This window comes from Tribolium castaneum, chromosome 7 (genome assembly GCF_031307605.1).
Source record: "Tribolium castaneum strain GA2 chromosome 7, icTriCast1.1, whole genome shotgun sequence".
Lineage (NCBI taxonomy): Eukaryota > Metazoa > Arthropoda > Insecta > Coleoptera > Tenebrionidae > Tribolium > Tribolium castaneum.
The window spans coordinates 8,789,997-8,814,933 of record NC_087400.1 but is presented as its reverse complement, the minus strand read 5'-3'; the positions used below and the strand labels follow the sequence as shown (position 1 = coordinate 8,814,933).

At 31.3% G+C, this 24,937-nt stretch overlaps 1 protein-coding gene across 2 annotated transcripts in view; it reads right to left on the bottom strand.

The window, feature by feature from the left end:
• Hr39 (Hormone receptor-like in 39) overlaps positions 1–24,937 on the bottom strand; it is a 67,082-nt gene that overhangs the window by 30,817 nt on the left and 11,328 nt on the right. For both annotated transcript variants that reach the window (XM_008193725.3, XM_008193726.3), the window contains exon 2: positions 2,558–2,952. In XM_008193725.3, coding sequence (XP_008191947.1) covers positions 2,558–2,884 — 327 coding nt within the window. In that variant the 5' untranslated portion in view covers positions 2,885–2,952. The remainder of the gene's footprint in view (positions 1–2,557; positions 2,953–24,937) is intronic.

Sequence of the window (24,937 nt, the reverse complement as noted above, 5' to 3'; positions counted from 1 at the left end):
GAAACTACTGACTAAACTTGACTTGTAAGTAAGTATTCTTAAAAAAAGTGTATTATATACAGGATGTTTCGTCTAATCCCCACATTAGAAGTATTGTTAGTTCTAACAATGATAGTCACTTTAATGTAGTTTTTATAAGCTTTCCCTATACCTAAATTTAGCCGTTTAAAAAATATTCAGGGTTTCTAATATTTTTTTGAAAGAGAAAGCCTAGGTGTTTTGAAATTTCAAAAAAAGAATAACAAACCTCTAATGTTTGAAATTAAGTTTTCAGAACTGTTAGCACCCATAACTTAATTTTTTCAAATAAAATGTAACAAGTTTTATTTCATTAAATCATAGAGAGTTTAATTCTTCACCCATCTGTATTAGCATTCTCTATACTTATGATTAATAATTTGCAAGCTACAATAACTTTTTGTTGGAATTGAGAAATTCATTAGTCTTAAGCCTTTTCTCATTTTCTTTTTCAAATAAAATGTAACAAGTTTTATTTCATTAAATCATAGAGAGTTTAATTCTTCACCCATCTGTATTAGCATTCTCTATACTTATGATTAATAATTTGCAAGCTACAATAACTTTTTGTTGGAATTGAGAAATTCATTAGTCTTAAGCCTTTTCTCATAGGGGGCAATGGAAACGAGAGAAAAAAATGTGAGAAATTAAACTTTTTTAAACCAACATTCAATTAATTTATTTTGTTTTCACAGAACGCATAACACAATTTTGAACAAAGTTTATCGTTTAAGTTTAATCAGAAATACTTTTATAACAAACTATGCAAAAATAGATGTGGTTAGTAAGAAATTTTCTACAATGTCAAAAAAACCAACATAACTTGAAAATTATCACAGATAGGTATAGGGAATGTTAATACAGAGCGATGCAGAAAAAATTCTTCTACATCTAGTAAAATAAAAATTGAAACATCCCATTTGAAAAAAATAAATTACGGGTACTTGAAGATGTTCAAACTTAAGCTTAAAATTTTTGAGTTTATTAACTTTTTTCCTATTTTGAACACATTGGAGAACACATATAGGCTTTCTCTTTTAATTCCCTAAATATGATTTCAAAATCTCTAAACCTAAGAGAGTTACCGATTTTTTAAGTGACAGGTGCAAATTCAAAGATTTTCAAAACATCTAGAAAACCGTTAAACTTAACTATGGAGAAAGCTGATAAAAACGGTCTTAAAATAACTCTATTTTTTGGACTTCAAAATTATTTATATTTGCACTTCCGAGACGCAAAAATTTTTTTTTTAAATCAATTGTCAGTATTAAAAAATTTTGAAATTATATTGAAACCCTGCCACATTGCCATAGGGACGAAACCTGAACGACTAATTTTAAATGGAGTTGCCAACGTTAAAACAATTTAACAATTCATTTTAATTCCGAATAAACTTTAGATACTTTAGTTTCTGTCTACAGGGACTATAGTGGATCATAAAGCGTGGAATTTTTAACTTGAATAATATTCATAAGTTTGATTTAGGCGATTTTAATGAAAATTTCCGAAACAGGTCAATTTTTATTTTTCCTTGTGTATTATTTGGTGCATATGGTTTTTGTTTATCTGTTGTCAGAAATGCACAGCCACCTCTAAATTTAAATGCAACGGTATGTTAAGTGACATACCCACTTCGCAAACAATATAACGCACTATTTGTTTTTTGAATTTTTTCAAAGCTTACGTGATAAAAAAAATAAAAACCAATTTTATAAGTTGAACATTATTTAATGCAACAGTTGTTCAAAATGGGCACCGTTCCTCTCCTGGGAAATAACAACGATAGTAGCATACATTTTTTACATTTTGCAACATTTCTAGTGTGATTTGCCTAATTTCAACTTATAAAAATTAGTTTTCATTTTTTTATCGCGTAGGATTTGAAAATATTCAGAAAAGAAAGAGTGCGTTGTATTCCTTGCAAAGAGCTCTTTCACATGAGGTGACACTTGACATACTGTTACATTTAAAAAAAAGTTAGAGGTGGCTGGGCATTTTTGAAAACAGATACACAAAAACCGCATGCACCAAATGATGTGCAAAAAAAACAAACATCGATCTGTTTCAAGATTTTTTACAAAAATCGCTTATATCCAAGTTACAAATTTTATTTTAGTCAATAATTCCACAGATTTAATTTTTTTATCACTTGGGCGTTGGCAATATTTAGAAAACAAATAGTGCGTTGTAGTGCTTTCAAAGTGCTCTTTTACATAAGGTGTCACACGATATACCGTTACATTTAAAAAAAAGTTCGAGGTGGCTGTGCTGTTTTGACAGCAGATAAACAAAAACCATTCCATAATGAACAAGAAAAAACAAAAAGCGACCTGTTTCTGGAATTTAAAAAAAATTGCCTATGAATTTAAGTTAAAAATTCCACTCTGTGTATTCCTTAGGGATTAAATATGGACTGAGCCCCCTAGTGAATTCTAAAGGAATTAAAGTATCAACTTTAGTACCGAAAGTGTAAAAACGGTTTTTTGTTTCAATAAATTATTTTTTTTTTTCAAAATAATTGATGCAAATGTGTACGAACCTGAGATCCGTTATCATCATCGACACACATATCTCTCTCATGGTCGCTGAGTTCTCCTTCCCACGACATGGGTCTGGGTACGTCCGCCCCATCCCTTTTCTTTTTGTGTCGCATATTGACGGCACATTGAAAGTCGATTTGCGCCACTTCGGCGTCGGAACTGTCGAGGACATCGCCGTTGGTGAGAAGGCCAGGATGGGGCGCGCTCCTGGTGCGCTGAGGTTCCCCCGTTGGCAAATCACAATTTGTAATCGGCGTCGATGGATACGGGGGCTCCATGTTGATGGGAGTTACGGACACGTTCGGAGACCTCATGTCTGCGGCCATCACGGCCTAGATCAGCTCACTCCAACGCTTCCGGACGGATCGGGCATTGTCACCAAAGGCGGCATCAACTGCAACAAACAATAAAATTTCTTATAATAACCCGTAAAACATTTTTGTTTTGTTTTAGGGTCAAAAACCCATTTGTAGACATGAAAATCACAAAAAATTAAACTTGAAAAAATAATACTACAGGTACATATTAGGAGTTATGTGCGAAATCAAGAAAAGTATTTATCATTAGTTCACTATTTTTTTACAGTCAAATGATACGTTGTGTTTTCAGGAAAAAAGTTTTAGGAAAATGATAGATGATTCGGTAAAAAGTTCCTTTAAAAATGATCATTTTGAGAAAACCAAAAAATTTCTAAAAGCCTTAAAAGAAAATGTCGTTTCACGATTTTTTTCTCAGGCCCTTTGAATAAGCTTTGTTTCGCTGCTAAAAAATAAATCGTCTAAGCACTGGTCAGAAAATTTTCAATATTTTTTTTGAGTTTCAACAAAACTATCCGAAAAATGGAAACCTATGTAAAATCAAATCAATTGGCGTTGAGCAAATTACCCAGATTCCCAACAGCTTTTAAGTTATGAATTTCTTTCATTATACCTATTTTTGCCATTATTTGCAATTGTGTCGAAAAATATTAGTTGAACAACAATGTAATAGCTCAGGAGTTGTTGCTCGATAAATGCCCAGGATATCGTAAATGGACCAAAATCCGAAAAATTAAACATCCAGAAATAGTAGCAATTCACTTTTTTGTACTTTTAAGAACTGGAAAAAGTTTAAAAGGTGTAGAAAAGTCAACAAAACTTTGTAAGAGCGACGAATTTTAGAAATGTAGTTTTTTGACGACCAAAGTACCTAAATGATTTGGCCACTACAATTTTAGACAAAAAGGTTCGAATTTTTTTTTATTTTAAGTTTATTTAGTAGTTTAGTATTTACTAGATTTGCTTTACGACTTTTAATAATTTTAATACCTCCCTAGCCGGAACCGTTGCCCGGGGCGGCTCCGGGTTTTCATGAGAAAATAGGTAATTTCAAGAGCATGTTGATGTTTTTTTTGCTTTAGTCTTATATCGATGCTAACCAAAGTCTCGTTGGTATCGAGGTATCGTAGTATCGAGAATATCATGGTATTGATAGTATTTTGGTATTAGCTGTGATGATATCATATCAGTGAATCGAAAAACTGTGTTACTGAATTATTAAAGTGTTGGATTTTTTTTAAGTAATACTAATGATATAAATAATAAAGACATAATTAATAATTTCGGAAAATAATGTCTAAACTCATACTGCTGATACTGATACTCATACTCGTAAGTGTCTTTTTGATTTAGTATCGAAGATGTCAAGGTGTAGAAGGTATCGAGGTATCGATGCTTCGATACCTGATTTTAGTCAGTACATAGGTACATACTGTGGGTATAGACCCGATACTTGGTCAGATATCGATACTTTTCTAGCCCCAGTGTTTGGAAATTTTCCAATTCTTAATTACGGTAAAACTATTCGAAAAACTAGAATTATTTAGTAATTTTTTCGAAAACTATAAGTCGGAATATAGTGAGTTTTTCTTAAAAATATATAATTAAAAGAGCTTTCCAACGATAATAAACTTAATGGGGTTACGTATAATAGTTCCGGTATTATTGCCCGATAAATGTTCCGGCTACCGAAAATCGACCAAAATCCCGACAAAGCTTATTGCAAAATTCGAGCATAAAAAAATCGAGGCAACTGGCTTTTACTGACTTTTTTGGACTCAAGAAAGCTGTAAAGACATAATAGTCTACAAAACTTTAATAGTGTAACAAATTTTTAAAATTAATATTTTTGATTTTTTTAAGGTACCCTACATCTGCTTTGACCACCAAACTTTTAAGCAAAAAATTTCGATTTTTTTTATTTTGTGAATCTCTCGGAACAGTAAACTAAACCGTAGAATTCTCTTAGAATAAACCGTTTTGCTTTACAACTTTTAATTTTCGAGGTTTTAGTGAAAGAATAAATAAAAAATAAATAAAACTGCCTCCATAGCCGCAACTGTTACCCGGAGCGGCTCCAAATTTTTAAGAGAAAATAGATAATTTCAAGCGCATTTTGATGTTATTTTCATTTTTAGTCTAACAATTTTCGAAAAAAAAGCCAAAATATTTCGAAATTTTCACTTTCCTCTACTTTTCAAGCGTCAATTACGGAGAAACTATTGGAGTTAGCGAAAAATGTCAAACACCACTACAATCGGCTTAAAAAGCTCTGTGTCATAGGTTCAAGGCGATATCTTACAGCGAAACGCGAATCTAAAAGAACTAGGACAAAACGTCTCTTCCATCATAAAGAGCAGATCAACTACAGGGTGTCTTTCTTTCAAGCTCCACCATGGAGATCTTAGTTGTTATAAATTAGGTTAGTTAAATTAGGGCAAAGTTGCGCATTTTTATGCTAAACAATTATCTGAAAAAAAATTTGATGTGTCATTTTTAGTTTTTAAATAATTTGTAATTTTCGTTTTTATTTTTTTAAGCGAAAACCTTTATAACTAGAACATTCTTTTCGTTTCTACAAGAAATCTAAATCTGTCATCGCATTTCTCAAGGTGTTCTTAATGTCAGAGTTACAACACAACTTTGATTTTCCTTATGGACGCCATATTTGACATTTGTGTTTTTGAAAAGTTTTTTTTGTTCCCGATTATAATATGACTGAATCTTACATGCTGATTAAAATCAAGGAAAAAGCGTTTTTGCAAAGAGTGCTTTGGAAAAAACGTCAAAAATGTTGTTTAACAAACAAAATGTAGACAGTTGTATTAAATATGCGAGCAAAATTTTTATAACTCTGTCTTGTTTTGTTTTGCGAAAAATAAACTTCAAACTTACCATGTCGTTTAGTTTGAAATAAGTAAACTTGGCGGAATTGTAAACCTTCCAGATCTAAATTCAAATAAACATCAAAAATCTAGTTTGTTTAGAAACAAAATTGTTGACGTTTTTTCCAAAGCCCTCTTCGCAAAAATGCTTTTTTCATCATTTTGATAAGGGTGTAAAATGCAATCATATCATATGATATATCGTTGTAATCAGAAATAAAAACACTTTTCAAAAATACAAAAAATGAATATGGCTTCCATAAGAAAAACCAAAGTTGAGTGTTGTAACTCTGACATTAAGAACGCCTTGTAAATTACAATGACAGATTTAGATTCCTTGCAAAAAAGCGCCTAAATAACGTCTTAGTTAAAACGTCTGGTTCTTTTGGTTTTCACTTGAAAAAATAAAAACCAAAATTACACCTTCAAACGCAAAATTACTCCAAAAACTGAAACTATTTTGTTTAAAACCCATGTAAAATAATCCGGGAAATCAATTGGCGTCAAAAAAAGCGTCAAATTCCAGAAATTTTCAATTTACCTTTTTTATTTTACCTATTTTTGCTTTTGTTTGCAATTTTTTCAAAAATTAAATTTATAAAACTATAAATATTATATAAAACTATACAGGGTGTATCAGAAATACGTGTATTAATTTTAATAGATAATAGAGCTAAACAAATAAAACTTTTATTTGTTATTTTTCAATAAATGTTTCGCAAATTTACTTAAAATGAAAAGAAAAGAGAACATTAACCCGCCTACAAAAATAAAAGAGCCGAACTATTTCCGTTGTGAGCGAAGCGAACAATTTGAACAATTTAAAACAACAATGACAATTATTGCTATGAATACATACTAATTATTAAACACTGATCGGCTCGTTTGCACAAAAGAAAGGAGACAAACAGTGAATATAATAAATAATTTTGCAAAACATTTATAGAAAAAATGTTGTATTTGATGAGTTTTATTACGTGGTAAATTTAACACACGTATTTCTGATACACCCTGTATAAACGGTAAATGCTCAAGGTACCGAGAAATGTAAAAAATCTCGCCAAAAATTAGAAAAATCAAACTTTTTAAATCAAACCTATTAGTTAATAAAGTTTTCTTTTACTTTAGGAGGTTTTAGAAAAGTACATAAAACTGCTATTTCGTCTGAACAAACTGTTTAGTTTTAGGACTTGAAGAACTGATTGTCGTTTTTTTTTTTTTGAAAAGCTGTATTACATAAAATAGTTTTGCTGTTTAACCCCATAATCTATCGATGACGCGGCGTCACATTATGACAAAAGTCTGCAAACCGCAATAACGTGTGGGCTGACGGTGTCAGTAAACAGAGAGAGAGCCCAGACGACATTCTTACAACTTCCAATTAGTTTTGCATACACGTATAACCAAGTATTTGCCCTTGTAGCAACAGCGAAATGAAACAACAAACGTCCAACAACAATATGAGAGTGATTGTGCGTTTTCGATTTCGTTTTTGAAATTTTTCCCTAATTGGAAAAATCGACCATGACACACATGTCACTCGCAAATTGAAATTATTTTCGAAAACAACCAAAATCCTCCGAATGTGTGTCACGAAATCAAGACGTTTTAAGCAGAACGGAAATAGCTACTTATTGACTCACAAGATTTTGAGCAAATAATTTCAAACTTTTACTTCATCTCTTTCGAGGTTAAATTATTTATTTGCACATCGCTGCAGCCAAATGCACCTTTCAAAGAATTTTTGAAATACCGTTGAGACTCTTAAATTAATTGTGACTCATGTTGGAGGCATTGTCATGCAAAACATTTCTCTAAGGACATTCAGAGGAGGTACTGCAATTAAATACCACTAACTGGACGCATATAAATTTTCGAAAATTTTCGTTGAAAGGCCGAAAAAGAAAAAACGTTTTGACAGTGGAGTGGTTTAATGCACTGCTTGTCCTGTAATTAAGTGCCATAAAAGGTTCACCTCGGGCTGCGGGGTATAAAAAAGAAACAGTTCGGTTTCACTGCACACGTGAGAAAATCTCTTCTTCAAACAGAAATTTTAAATGAGGGGTTTTTGCACTGCTGGCGATTTGGATTTAATAATCGTTTCGCAAACCGCAAAAAATCCAAGACACTAAAGCAATTATTAATGTGCCAACATCCACTACTTTGACAAATTTTAAATGCAAATTGATAACGTTTCTATGACATTATTAACATACCATCAAGTAATTATTGTTGGTAAATTATCTCTAATAAGTCAGAAAAAATCACTCTTACATGCACATTCACTTCCAGTTGTTTGGAAAAATGCTTTTTCGAAACCTTTCAAATGCGAATAAATTAAGCAGGAATCGTTCTTGAATCCCAAAAATATCATTTATTTAATTGTGTCGATTTGTCATAACCAAACAAAAAATATCCTATACTTGCGGTTTACCACATATTGATTATGCAAAAGTTGATGAATTATACTTAACTAGTTTTTCCGAAACTAAACAAACATGGTCTTTTGTAAAAAGTGAGTCGAAGGTTTTCCACATACAACCTTCGTTCAAAATAATTTTTTATTTCATTCATTGTTGAACAATTTTTAGATACCGGATCGACAATAAAATAAATTTCAAATTTATTAGTTCCTGGATCCGTTTAAAATTCTTTCTCTTATTTATATTACACTAAACTCAACTTTTAAAAGCTTTGCTAACTTTTTACTTATTTTTTGTAGAGACTACAGAAATTAACTACCACTTTTGGCAATACAAAAAAAATAGAAATTTTTACTACTACAGGGTGAGTCAATAGTGAGTTATTCCTGACATGTCTTATCTTAAGATGCAACCAAAAATACTAATTGCACTTACCACTTGGAGAAAACACTAATTGAATCAACATTGTTTTTTATCTTTTAAATATAGTCCATAATGATAATGTTAGCAAAACTGAAATTTTTTAATGATTACCGATCTGCTGGTCTACATAATAATGAAGATAAACATATTACATGTTTAAGTTAGTAGTAATTTTTTCTTGAAAATTTAGTAAAATATTGTAAAAAGACAAAAATTTATTAATCTCTTGTATCTTGTATCTCGGTAAAAATTAAAAGTTTTCTTTTTTCAGTTCGACTCGGAATGAAATAGTGAAGTCATTTAGTACGAAATATTTTTTAATTCAAGACGAAAGTTACCATACGATTTAAGTTTACCTCCATTTTCTTATTTTAACCTAATAATCACGTTTATTGAACGATATTTAAACTTTTATTAAGTTGTGGTTTTACGTTCACAATTTAGTGCGCCATTATGTGCTTACCATTTGCTGCATTATTTTCCTGTCTATGTCGGGTTTACATTGACGTATTTGTACAATCCCTTGTTTGTGTTTATATCACATTTTACTTATTTTTTCTTTTTTTTTGCACAAATCAGTTCATACGTCCTCAAATTATGTCGAAAAAAACATTTTCTTCAAGTCTTTTAGCACTTTTTTTGATACTCAAAATTTCTCACCAAAAAGCAAAAAAATAAAGTAAAAAAGGCACTGTTTTGGAATAGAACTTTACAAGAGTGTAACTTGATTTTTCAGTTCGAAATTCACGTATTTCGAAAAATTTGAATAAAAAATTAAACCTCAATTTTAAAATGACAGTGTTTTAACCCTTTTTTTAATTTTCTGTATGTTTTTATCCCACAAACCTGAAATTTTTGGCAAATTTTATCATAACTCTCTCTAAAAATCTCCAAATATGTGAATTTTTTACATGTTTAATATATCAAAAATAATAAAAAATATCCAAACTCTTGGCAAATGTGTGCCGTATTTGAAGCATTTTTGCACAAAAACTACTAAATTAATAAGCTCTTCATTAAATCCAATCCACTTTTTAACTTCTAATATAGGTAGAGCTTTAAAATTTTATATACGATTCAAATCGCCCATTCAGACTTCAACCACCTATTTTTTGCTTTTTGGAACTAAATAAAATGTACTAGTACTTATCTGTCATAGTTTTTGAAGTATGTCAATTTTTTTGTAAAAATTTTTATTGGCAGGGGTCAATTTAAAATATCACAGCTCGTAAACCGTTTGTAGTAAGTGAATAATTCATTCTTTTTGCATTTGAAAACCAAAGGCTTGAAAGGTCTACTGAAATCATTAGTATTGTCAACTGTCAAATTACAAGGCTACTATGATTTTTCGAAAATGATGACTAAAAAATTATTATAACACAGTTTTTTCAAATGCAATGACCTTGTTTTTTCAATGACAATCAAAAGAACATCAATTTTTATGCAGACTTTTATTAACAACTTCTATATCTATCTCTTACGTTTTTGAAATAATCGCAAAAATAGCATTCTAGCGCATTATTTTCATTTTTAATTGAGTAAACATTCGAAAAATACGATAAAATTCTGCTATTAATTAAAGGAAATAGTCAATTTGTTCACCATTTTCATTCAAGAAGTTTAAAATTCGATACGAGACTGACTGAGTCACTTTACTTAATTCACTAAGTTATAATAAAGCATAATTAAATATTATTGTTTTGCTGCTTATTCGATAATGAACCAGCTAAAAACTAAATAAAATGTTGAAGTTTGGCAAATGTTGACCATTTTGCAACGTCTACTTGATTATCTATAAAAATTACAAAGTAAAATCCGTTTTTTGTGATTTTTTTCAAAAACTGTAAGAGATACGTGTAGGACGTGTTGATAAAAATCACCATAAATATTAATGTTCTTTCGATTGCCGTTAAGAAAATAGCGTCGATCCATTTGAAAAACCTGAGTTATAGCCATTTTTGATAATCATTTTGAAAAAATCATAGTAGCCTTGAATTTTGACAGTTGACAATTTTGAAAATTTTAGAAAAATCTTCGAAACTTCGTTTATCGCATGCAAAAAAAAGATTGACTTATCGCAAACGGTTCAAGGGCTGTGATGTTTTAAATAAACCTTTGCAAATAAAAATTTTAACAAAAAATTGACATATGTCAAAAACTATGACAGATAAGTAACAACAACTTGGGTAAATTTTACTCAGTTTGGGAAGTAGAATTTAAAAATGCAATAAAAATTTTTGGTTGCTGTTTAAAATTTCAAAGTTGGCGCCAATTTCTTGTAGCTCCGGAAGCTCAGCCATTTTGAAATAATTTAGTTCAACTCGGAATGGTCGATTTGCATCATATACAAACTTTTGAAACTCTACTTTTATTAAAAGTTGAAAAATTTCTAATGTAGGCCTTAAAAAAGAATCAGCCTGTATACAGGGTTAGTTTAGAATACGGATACGAAGCAACACAAGATATTCTAAACCCAAAAAATAGTACGGTGAAGTAAAAATTTACCAATTGTGGGGCCTAAATGGTTGAAGATAGGACTATTAATTTATTTAATTTAATTATTATTTAATTCTTATTTTTTCTTCCAAACATTTTTCTTTATATGTAACCGTAATCGAAGGTTTTTGAAAAATATAGAACAGAGTGCAAGTTGTTAGAAAGTTAGAAATTTTTTAAAATATAGTTTACTATTGAGAATTTAATACTCTATCTGCCTGTATTTTTTTGTTTAATCTTTGTTAACCGTTATACATATCGATATACAACCATTTTCTCAAATTCATTACTCTGAAAACATAGACGGTAATGGAGCTGCGCCCTCTGGCGACAATAAGGGAACTATCGAGCTCGGGTACGTTTAATTTGTACGTCGTTTCCTATCCTAACCTTTAGATTTCCATAGTTTAAACAACCGTATAAAACTAATTCTGTATTCTGTATTGTCTTATTTGACAAATAATTATTATTATTAACTGTAGTAGCCTTTAACTATTAAAAAAATCAAGCAAGTTATTCAAATATATCCACAAGTCTCGTTAACATGAAACCTACAAATAAAAACAAGGCAAAATAAATCTTCCATCGTTAGAAAAATAGCCGCGGTTTGTGCTCGGTATCTATTTGCATGTTGTATTTCACACCGTTAAATAAAATTATACATTGCGGTTCAATAAAAATTCCTGTTCGTGATTCGATAAATTCGCACACAAGGTGATCGAGTTTCAGTTTTTTCTCCATTATCTTCTCGATTCGATTAGTACTTATTACTAAACATGTATTATAAAACAACTGTCAATAAACTCGCAAAAAACTATCGAGAAAAAAATCTTGAAAAAACTCTTTTTAGCGCTTGACTAACCCGAAAGTGTGTACTTGCATTATTATCCCAAGTAATAAGTAGTTTTTGCTTGCGGTTAATTCGATCGATGATAAGATAGAGTTCATCGTGTTCTCATCGTCCTTCCGAGAAGGCCACAATTAGCAAAATCTCATTTGTGAATTTTTTCAAAGCTTTCGCGGTGATATTCCGTTGCATGCAGAAATCATCTTTCAACACTAGGAGTGCTAATAACGCAACCGTTGCTTTATTTCGTAATTTCATAAATAACAACGCAACTATTAATTTAATAAATGGAAACTGTACATGTTGGCAACACCTTATACGGTTTTATTAATTTATGTGCAAGTGGATATGTGCAGTTGCTCGGAAGGCATTTCTATGTGCATATTGGAATGCACACCGATCTGGGTGGAGCTTTGTAGGGTCAAGACACCGCGTCGATATCAAAAGAAAAACGTTTCTGGGGCCCGAGGCCTGCCTTCAAGCCACTGCAATTTATTCAGCACAAAACGAAAAAAAAACGATTTCAACCATTTTTCACTAATTACAGGTGTTCTTTTAACGCACATTGTTGCAAGTGATGTCTCTAAGCCACTGGCTGGAGTAAAGTACGTGAGAAAATTAAGTGGCTTATTGCATAATAAATTACTGGATTTTAATGATCATGGACATTTTATTGCTGCTTCTGCAAGACGCACCTTAAGCTTTTAACTGCGGAAATTGTAAAGGTTTAGTGGTCAAGTAGGCACATTTCCACTCATTATTTGCCGCATCGTCGCAATAAAACTAATTTTGTTACAAGTTGCAAAATGATTTGAGTCTTACTATCAATTTAAATCACTCATGAGGAGGCAATTCATCAGTTTGTAGAAAAAAAAATCAAGATTCTACATTGATGAAAAGGAAAGGTTAACCCTTTTCTTGTACCTTGCAACAACAAAAAAAATACAAAATTTATTTTTTTCCTGCAAACTCAATCTTTGTGAAACCTAAATTTATTTTTTTTTGTTGGTATCATTTTAATATCTGAACCCTAGATTATAAACACTTTTTTGAAACACGTTTCCGATAGCAACATTTTTTCACTATTTTAAAACACGGTTTCCATGGCAACGTGTTTTAAATTAATGTTTTCATTATTTTAAAACACGTTTCCCATAGCAACGTGTTTTAAATTAAAATGTTCCAACAAAAAAAAATTATTTAATAACACTCACGCGAAAACGCTTGGGGGTCTAGGTATGCAACTCGCATACGCTCGTTGCATAACGACAGCCCTCGAACTTTAAGCTTGTGTCTTCGCACTCGTGCCATTAATATCTATAACTTATTTAACAACCATAAAATAAAAACAAAATATCTCGAAAAAAATTTTAGTTAAAAGTGTTGTTAAACTAAATATTTTGCGAGATTTCGCTAAAACAAATCGAAAAAGCATCAGTTCTTGACAAAACACTGTTTTTGTTTTTGGCACAATTTCCAGGGCGAAACTTAATTATTTAGCACAATTTCGTTAAACGTAAGCCGCAAAAACAATGGAATGTGCCGAAAACGATTCTAGTTTTTTTTTGATTAATTTCGTTAACACTGTCTAGAAACTCACGAAATTTGATTCGAATTGATGTTACTTCAGTACATTATTTCACACAGTTTGGTGCTAAAAGCTTTATTTGTTTTGTTTCACTCGATTTAGTGCGGTTTTAAGCGAAATTTTTTCAAAAATAAGACTAAAAACTATAAAATTTGGTCAAAAAATACGTTATTTTTTCATTTTTGATGCAAGTAAACAAGTGTTTGAGGTATATTCAGTTTCTTGTGAGAAGTACTGTGAACTAACTTTAGTCGAATAAAACATTCTTTTTCTTTTTCGGAATGTTCTAATGCGAATCAAAATTTCTCCAAGTTAAACCAAAATTGTAACAATTTTGAATTTTTTGAATTTCTAAACATGTATTACTAAATTTTTTTAAAGAAAAATGTCTCTAAAACTAGGTGAAAAGTAAAAATTAGTTCGATTTTGTTCTCAGGATTCTCTAGGATTTGCCTAAAAATCACCAAATTACACCAAAATTTTTGTCTTTTTCGAATACGACTTTCAGTTACAAATGCAATAATTTGCAAAATTGTGTTAAAAACGGACCCAAAAGTCACCCACTTATATCAAAATAAATATTACGTATATTAGCATTCTTTTAAATTTTTGTTGAGATAAAAGCTAAGATTTTTTCGAAAAATTTATCTAAAATTGTATGAAAAATCACCGAATTAAATAAAAATTGCTGTTATCTTGTCTCTTATTTCGTTAAAATAACCACATTTGGTTGAAAATTATGTTCAATTTTAGAGTAAAAATATTGTCAAAATTACACAAATAAAAAGAAAGTGATGTTACTCTGCTAGTTCACTCAATTTCGTTTGAAAAAAGAAAAATAATGAAAATAAATCTAAAAAAAATATTTCTACTTTTTTCAAGTTTTTAAACAAGTTTTTAAATTTCTTAGCTGAAAAATCACCTAAATCACCTAAAGAAAATTTTATGTATCATTTTTTGTTCTTGAATTATTAAATAAATCAAAAATTTGTATCTTTCGTATCATTTGGGCACTTTTTTACAAGATATCTAGATCTGTCATCGCCTTTTCCAAGGCGTTCTTGATGTCATAATTACAACATTCAACTTTGGTTTATCTTATGTGTACTCTATTCCCTATTTGACACTTTTTTAAATTCAAAAAAAATTTTTTAAAAATTTTTTGGTTCCTGATTACAATAATGTATATTATCACATGATATGATCGAATCTTACATGCTGACTTAAATTAAGAAAAAAGCGTTTTTACAACGAGTGATTTGAAAAAAACGACAAAAATGTTGTTTCACAAACTAAATTTTGACAGTTCTACAAATATACAAGCAGATTTTTTTATAATTTCATCTCGTTTTGTTTTGTTTTGCGAAGAATAAACTTCTAGCTTTTCATGTCGTTTAGTTTTTAAATAAGTAACTTGAGGAAAATAGACTCAAATTCAATTAAATCTCTAAAATCAAGTTTGTTTAAAAACAAAATTAGAGTTTTTTCCAAAGCACTCTTCGCAAAAATGTTTTTTTCTATATTTTGACCAGCATGTAAGATTCGATCATATCATGTAATACATCGTGGACATCAGGAACAAAAACATTTTTCAAAACTACAAAAAAGCGAATATGGCTTCCATAAGAAAAGCCAAATTTGAGTGTTGTATTAATTCTGACATCAAGAACGCCTTGGAAAATACGATAACAGTTTCAGATTCCTTGTAAAAAAGTGCCAGAAAAACGTATAGTTCTTTTGATTAACGCTTAAAAATATAAAAACCAAAATTACTAATTTCCGTTTTTTTCCAATAATTCAAAAACTAAAAATGACTTAAGAGTTCGCAAAACGGACACCATGTATTATAGACAAATTGATTCGGTTTTGACGAATAAGCGAACCTCGCTTAATACGAACTCACTTTTGCAGAAAAATTCCAAAAGTGATACATATCTCGAAAACGGCAAAATTGTTAAGTACAAACAAAAATTAGTAAATAAATAGAATATTTCCCATATTATCATATTATATTCTTTAACTTGAAAATTACTCCATAAGGACGACATTCGGCTAGAACAAACCATCGGTTATAACGATCAAATTCTACAGTTTCTTGGGTGTTCGTTGTAACGAGTTCCTCTGTTTTGTGTATTTGGGATAATAATAATTTACAATCATGCCTTACAGTGGAAAAAATATTGAAGGTGTGCCATTTAATTATTCATCTAAAAAAATATGATTTCCTCTATTATTTGTAGAATACAATTCACACAAATTGTTTGCTTAACGTGAAAGTGGTGCTTTTAGCACATTGTAATAGTTATCTCGTTAAGGGTCTATTGACGTTATCCTCGACTTTTGTCACGCCCTGTATACAAGTAACCGATCCCAGCCGTCGTACAAGGGCGAACAGTTGAGTGAATGTATAGTATGTAGCCCGAGCTGTTGTTATTATGATGTGAAAACGATGTTACAAAACGACGCTCCTCGATCACCGTCTGTGTCCTCGGAAGGTCGAACGCGGCCTCTTATTAAACATGCTAATTATACATATAGAGAGAGGGCAACACATCAGGAAAACATCCGTCGAGGCCGCCAGCGGACGGACACTCAACTTGATTCACATCAACAATAATCGCATTCCAGCGGGTCTTGGCTACAAGCCGTTCCTTCGGCGAGATTCGAGGCTGCACTTTTCGGTCGTTAAAGCAGGAAAAAATTTTCAAATTTGAAAGTCCCTAATGTTTGGACAATTGGTAAATTTTGTTATGGACATGTGTGGAAAACATGAGTCAGGTCTTTGGATTCTATGAACATTTCAATGTCAAAAAAATATTTACTCTGTGAGTGTACCACAAGGAAACGAAAGTATGAATGGAAAAGAGCAGAACCAACTCAGACATTTTCATCACTTTTAAAGAAACTAATGCTGTACTTTACAAAAGACTATAACTTAGGAGACGAAACTAGAACCCAAAAAATAGTACGACGCTTCAAGTGTTATAAGCTATTGTAGCCACATTTTCTTTGTATACCATTAAATTTTTGTTACGATTACCCCAAACTGCAAGGACCCTTCAAGCTAATCACTCAGACTAGCTTATTCTGTGATTTATTGCAAACAGACTCTAGTCTTTTAGGCGAACCGATCGGTATCGTAAATATTTAAACACCAATAGCGGTTGTAAAATTTTATGGTGTACAAAGAACACGTTGCCACAATATCATTACTTGGAAAAAAATGCAGAAATATTGAGCTCTGCATTTTCAACAGACTAAAATTTTTACCACAAACATGAAGAAAACATTTAAAATTTAAAATTTGCGCTTCCTGTATTTTTCAAAACGGTGGAAATACGGTTAAAGATACAAAAAAAATGTTAGGAAAAAAATTGTAGAGAACAAAATTTCCTTTAAAAAAATCCGAGAGACCACATCTCTATCTACAACGGTTAAGGCTCAAAGACATTCGAAGACGGTGGTCAAGTAACAGAAAGCTAATTTATACCCGGACTTTTTTATAAGAAATTTAATTCTCTACAACTTTCTTCCTAACATTTTTCTTGCATCTGTAACCGTATTCGCAGGGTTTTGAAAAATATGAACAGAGTGCGAATAAAAAAGTTAGTTTTTTTTAAACATAGTTTACGACAAAAGTTTTGCATTATTTTTATCTCTTACCATCGAGAATTTATGGCTGTCTGCCTGTATTTTTTGTTTGCCTTATGCAAGTCAGGATATTTCATTTCCTAACGTTTAGATGTCCGTAGTACAGTAAAACCTCCCAGCAACGGACACCGCTGAAGAATTTTTAATGGTCTAAAATGTTAATTTTATACCTAATGAAACTTCAGAGAAAAACAACACAATTTCTACGAGATCTATATTCCAAAAACATGTAAGAATGCCTAAACAAATAAATTTTAAGTCATCATGACGTCATAGGCCGAATACCGCCTACTAGTTTTTCAATTGGTTCACTAACCTGACATAACAAAATAACGCGTATCTTAGATGCAAGCGCAAATCAAAAGTTAGGTTACGTACATGTTCATATAACGTTTAGCTTATTTTTCGTGGTGTGTGTAAGCAAGAAAGTTATGACAATAAGCAAACACAGAATAAACAACAAAATTTAACCTAAATCAGTTTATACAAATCATGAAAACCAGCGTCCAGGCCTTCTTTAATCATTCAATCGTTGAGGAAGATCGAAATTCGATGAAATACTAGTATATAGTACTAGTAGTACTCGAATGCGTTTACAGTGAGTGCGCTTGCGCGCTTTGAAATGGGAGTAGCTCGGCCTACTACGTCACGCGATCAAAAATTGCTTTTTTTGGCCTTAATACTGAAAATCTATTAAAATAAAAAAATAAGAATAACCTAATTTTTCATTAATTTTTTGCAAAAATGCAGGAACCTAATTTTTAATGAATTGTTCGAAAAAACAGTTAAAAAAATTGCGGGACGGGCAATTGTTTGATTGCTTCTTGGAGCCGTGATTTTTACAATATTTTTTACGTGACACATAATTACAGCATTTTTTGAACGGCCTTAAATAATCAAACAGTATGAATTTACTGTGGTACTAATGCAAGTTTCCTCTTCAAAAGAATCGTCTTCATCAATCTTTTCATCACGTTTTTCTAAAAAAAATTACACTCACTCATCGATATTTAATTCTGGATCTAATTACAAAATCCATGAAATAATTGTTCGTTTTTACACCATCACTCTTTCGGCCTGTCCGTTGTAAGAGGTAAATTTACATAACGTTGTGGTAATTAGGGAGTTTTTTGGTCCGCGTCCGCTATAGAGAGAGTCCGCTGTAGAGAGTTTTTTTTCCATTATTTTCCAATACATTTGTTACGTTCTTAGTTACGTTACGTACAAAAGTGTCCGTTGTGAAGAGGAGTCCGTTATTAAGGGAGATTTTACTGTAGTACTCAAGAAGTTGTAGAAAATATTGAAAAAATTCACAAGCACTGATAAAGTAACGTTGTTTTCTGTGCAGTTATTAGTTTTAGAGATAGAGTTACACTTTTAACAGACCCACATTATACACCGAAACCAGGTTTCCTTTGCTCCTTTTGATACTGGTCAAAAATCACCGACATATCTAATATTCAACTATGTTTAAAAATGTGCTTTTATTTGAAAAAAAAAAACGATAATAATCATTAAAATTATCAACTTTACCTTAATTTAATTTAAGTTTAACGCCAAGTTTCTTACAGCCGATATTTAACTATAAAGTTAAACTTTTTGGTTAAGATTTAACCGACATTAGATATCTTGTTTTTTACCCTTTTTACGTTCGGTATTTCAGTGTACGGTTAAACAACTAACCGATGGTAAATGAGTTTCAGTGTTTTAGTAGAAATTGGGTTAAATTCCCAACGTTCTGGCATCACCACGGTTTTTAAATGCACGTGCGTTGTTGATGCTGAAAAGTAGGAATCTGTTTTAGATTTCTTGACGTTTTTTATTATTCCTTAAAATACGATAGACATCCACAGCATTTATCTTTCGTATAAAATAATTACAACGCCACCAAAACAGTAACCACGCTCTCGGTTTGTCCGTTGTAAGAGATAAATTTATATAACGTTATGGTAATTGGGGATTTTTTTGTCCGCGTTCGCTGTAGAGAGCTTTTTTACATTGTTTTCCAATTTGTTACGTTCTTACAAAAGTGTCCGTTGTGAAGAGGAGTCCGTTATTAAGGGAGATTTTACTGTAGTATTAAAGGAGTTGTAGAAAATATTAAGAAAATTCACAAGCACAAAGTAACGTTGTTTTCTGTGTTGTATTAGTTTAGGAGATATAGTTATACTTTTAGCAGACCCACATTGTATACCGAAACCCAGTTTCCTTTGTTCCTTTTGTTACTGGTCAAAAATCACCGACATATCCAATATTCAACTAATGTTTAAAAATTTGCTTTCATTTGAAAAAAGAAACGATAATAATTATTAAAATTATCAACTTTACCTTAATTTCATTTAGGTTTAACGCCAAGTTAAACTAAACTTACAGCCGATATTTGACTATAAGGTTAAACTTTTTGGTTAGAATTTAACCGAGATTAGATATCTTGTTTTTTAGCTTTTTTACGTTCGGTATTTCAGTGTACGGTTAAAATCTTTGGTAACTAACCGATGGGAAATGTGTTTCAGTGCTTTAGTAGAAATTGGGTTAAATTTCCAGCTTTCTGGCAACACCGCGGATTTTATGCTGAAAAGTAGGAATCTGCTTATGATTTCTTGACGTTTTTTTATTGTTCCTTAAAATACGGTAGACATCCGCAGCATTTATCCTTCGTATAAAATAATTACAACGCCACCAAAACACTCACCACTCTTTCGGTTTGTCCGTTGTAAGAGATAAATTTATATAACATTATGGTAATTGGGGATTTTTTTGTCCGCGTCCGCTGTAGAGAGCTTTTTTTACATTATTTTCCAATTTGTTACGTTCTTACAAAAGTGTCCGTTGTGAAGACGAGTCCATTATTAAGGGAGATTTTACTGTAGTACTAAAGGAGTTGTGGAAAATATTGAGAAAATTCACAAGCACAAAGTAACGTTGTTTTCTGTGTAGTTATTAGTTTAGGAGATATAGTTATACTTTTAACAGACCCACATTATATACCGAAACCCAGTTTCCTTTGTTCCTTTTGTTACTGGTCAAAAATCACCGACATATCCAATATTTGCTGATCGAAAATCACCAACAACCCATCAAACCGAAACCAATTAATTTTTTCTGTTATTCTTAATCCTACACTGACGTATCCTCAAAACGCAGCTACTTGACTTCCTAGAACACGCCAGACCACCCGAAATTGACACACCTTGTATATTTTAACAAAGTTATGCGTCACATTGTTTAAATTAATTATGAACTCCCATAATGTATAAACTGCGCCCCAGTTTAGTTTTCTAAAAGGTTTTTTCTATCGGTTCACCGTAATCACAGTTAACCTATTGATTGATCTACATAATAAAAAAAAACAAAAGCCGCCACATTCCACTGCAAACGTTACGACAATTACAAAGTCGAGGTTATCGGAGATTGTACAGGTAAAAATGCGCGGATAGGTCGTATATGAATAACATAAAAATATAAAATCATGAAACGGTGACACGGCAATGCAGCGTGAACGTTTCATACACCTGATATCCTCATTTTCCCCAAGGATGAGATCTTTTCAAATGTGCAACTGCCAGGCATTCGGATTATTTTTTCGATGGGAAAATAAGCTCGTCACCTAAAGTTGGGATTATTGCCAAGTAACCTAATCAGATTCATGGTAATGTGAGAGGCGGCCGTAGATCCGCATTCTAATTGAAGCAAACCGGCTTGTGATATTAAGAAAAATTATAAATTAAATTATTGCTAAATGGTCGTTCAGTTTCAAACGGAATTACTTAACCGACGAATTTTGCTCAATACTTGATGGTGAATTACAGAAAAAAAAAGGAAGGTCGAGTTGTTATCACACAGGAAATTGGTGACCTTAATTAGATAACAGCAGGAATGAGATAATTGTTTAATTATAACAGCCAAATTTTATCAATCGCCAGTGTTGAGAGAAAACGTCCTTACTTTACTCTTGACTGAAAGGTTGCATAAAATGCATGCACCCAAATCAGAAATTCTTAGTTAACTAAATTGTGAAAGTCGCAGAAATAAAAATAAATTTTGCTACATTTTAGTTCAATTACTACTTATTTCTTTATTTATTTTCAAATCTGTTTCATAATATAAATAGAGAACGAGACTTGCAGTAATATTTTCCCTACGTATGAAATTATATTTGTAAATTAAACTCCACTTTCTCTATGCCACTTTTCATTTCCAATTGTTCTTTTCAATCACTCCCTGTTATTCATTTACAAAATGTGTGTAGGCATCCCAACAATCGTTGCAATCAGCATGTCGTTTATTGTCCTAAAAATCATCTGTTGCAAACTCAATTAAAACATCACTAATTGTTAACTAATGTTTAAAAATGTGCTTTTATTTGAAAAAAAAACAATAAAAACCAGTAAAATGATCAATTTTACCTTAATTTAATGTAGGTTTAACGCCAAGTTAAACTAAACTTATAGCCGATATTTGACTATAAAGTTAAACCTTTTGGTTAGGATTTAACCGAGATTAGATATCTTGTTTTTACCCTTTTTACGTTCGTTATTTTAGTGTACGATTAAAATTTTTGTTAACTAACCGATGGTAAATAAATTTCAGTGCTTTAGTAGAAATTGGGTTAAATTCCCAGCTTTCTGACACCGCGGATTTTAAATGCACCTGCGTTGTTGATACTGAAAAGTAGATATCTGTTTTTGATTTCTTGACGTTTTTTATTATTCCTCAAAATACAATAGACATCCACAGCATTTATCTTTCGTATAAAATAACTACAACGCCACCAAAACACTCACCACTCATTCCGTTGTAAGAGGTAAATTTATATAACGTTATGGTAATTGGAGATTTTTTTGTCCGCGTCCGCTGTAGAGAGCGTTTTTTACATTATTTTCCAATGCATTTGTTACGTTCTTACAAAAGTGTCCGTTGTGAACAGGAGTCCGTTATTAAGGGAGATTTTACTGTAGTACTAAAGGAGTTGTAGAAAATATTGAGAAAATTCACAAGCACAGATAAAGTAACGTTGTTTTCTGTGCAGTTATAAGTTTTGGAGATATAGTTATACTTTTAACAGACCCACATTATACACCAAAACCCAGTTTCCTTTGCTCTTTTTATTACTGGTCAAAAATCACCGACATATCCATACTCAACTAATGATTAAAAATGTGCTTTTATTTGAGAAAAAAAAAATAATCATTAAAATTATCAAGTTTATCTTAATTTAATTTAGGTTTAACGCCAAGTTAAACTAAACTTATAACCGATATTTGACTAAAAGTTAAACCTTTTGGTTTGGATTTAACCGAGATTAGATATCTTGTTTTTACCCTTTTTACGTTCGTTATTTTAGTGTACGGTTAAAACTTTTGTTAACTAACCGATGGTAAATGAATTTCAGTGCTTTAGTAGAAATTGAGTTACATTCCCAGCTTTCTCGCAACACCTCGGATTTTAAATGCACATGCGTTGTTGATGTTAAAAAGTAGGAATCTGGTTTTCATTTCTTGACGATTTTTTATTATACTTAAAATACGATAGACATCCACAACACTTATCTTTCGTATAAAATAATTACAACGCCACCAAAACACTGACAAAAACGAGTGATATCTTGGGAAAACCTTAGGTTAGAAAAATAAGGACACTCCCCATGAGTATGACTAACCCTGAGAATAAGTTGGTAACCCGACACATTTTTTTCGGTAAAGATTTTAACCTCGGTTAAACCATAACCAAGCAATGAAATAGGCAAACCAGAGAATAATAGCAGTAAGTTAAACTTGGTTCATTTCAGTTCCTTCAACCAAATAACCTGTATTCCGTCATCTCACGAACTGGAATTTTTTACGTAATTTTTAAATAATTGATACTGAATGAATGAATTTTACTACACACGGGTGTGTTGTTAAAATCTTTTTTTTATTTTTTAAACTTGTGCGGTATTGAATTTTATCTTCCTGAGATATTTCTCAAGTCAATAACAAAAATACAGTGGAGTCCAGTTATAACGAACCCACTTATAACAAACTTCCGGTTATAACGTTCTATTTTTCAAGCACCAAAATCTTTCCATAAGTTCAATGTATTTTTTACCGGTTAACGCGAACCTGCTTATAACGAACTACCGGATATAACGAACTAAACTTGACTCAACATGTGACGGACTCAACATGTTCCGTTTAGAACAAACTTTTCACCGAATTTTGAGGAATATGTTAGCGTTGATAATGACAAAGCAGCAAGAGAAATGTTAACTGATAAACAGATTATTGAATTACTAACTAAAAACATTTTATCCAATAAAAACGTGAGATTTCAAACATAATTACAGTGTGAATTTGAAAGTTGTGCAAATAGTTTATGATATGTAGTAAAGCTCAAAGAAAGTCAAAATAAATGAACTTGCTTAACCTAAACTTTTATTTTTACTAGTTTTTGCAACCTCCACTTCAGCGTCTAAAAATTCGTCAAAAGACGCAATATTAACTAGGTTAGCGTCTTTTGAGTATTTTTTTTCAAAGTTGACATTACCAACGTCCGGTATTTCAGTACTTGACTAAAATCTTTGGTAACTAACCGATGGTAAATCTTACCCAAGATTTTGACCTTGAATGCGTGTTTCAATGCTTTGGTAGAAATTGGGTTAAATTCCAAGTTTTTTGGCAACACCGCGCGCAAGAATTTTAAATGCGCATGCGTTGTTGTCATTGAAAAGTAGGAATCTATTTTTAATTTCTTGGTGACTTATTATTAATTCTTAAAATGGAATAAATATTATCCACAGCACTCATGCTTCATATAGAATACAACACCACCAAAAACAGGTCGCAGAAAGAGGTTAAATTTCATGATATTTGGCGAAAAAATTAGGTTATAAAAATAAGGACACTGCGCATGAGTATGACTAACCCTGAAAAAAGGTGGTAACCCCACACATTTTCTTCGGTAAAGAGTTTAAACTTGGTTAAATCATAGCCAAGCACTGAAATACGTTAAACCAGGAAATAAATTGGTAACCAAAATATTTTTGGTTTAACCGTCAACTGACATACCGGGCGTGAAGAAATTAAATTCAGTAGTATTTTCCCTCAAAAAATTAATACAAAATTTTTACATTTTTATACAGTAAAACCTCTCTTAATAGACACTTCCCAATAACGGACATTTACTTATAGGAACGGAACAAATGCATTGGAAAATAATGTAAAATAACCTCTCTACAACGGACAGACCGAAAAAGTAGTGGTGCAAAGAACAAACATTTGTTTGATGGATTATGTAAACTTTTTAAACATTTTTAGAAAAATTAGATGAAAATATTAATGAAAACGATAGTGATAAAGAGAAAACTTGCCTTAGCACCACAGTACACTCATGCTGTCTGAATATTTAGACGCTTTTTTAGTAAAAAATAATTTTGCTGATGTTTTAAATTTGAATATCTTTGGTAGGCAGTGTATTAACTAGTCCCATAAATAGCGCTTTACTTCGAATTTTGTGGTGTTATGTTGAGTAATTAGATAATAACGCTAGGTATTATTATTTATTTCGTCTTATTTCATATGTAAAGTAAAAATAAATGCTTAAAAAACACTTTTCTTCATTTACCGCTTATAGCGAACATCGGATATAACAAAGTGATTTTGATACATTTTCAGAGTTCCACTGTATTACAAATCAAGTATCAAGTAGCTAAAAATAAAAAAAATATTAAAGAAAAACTTGCCGAGCAGCCAATTGCTAACTAATGTACAA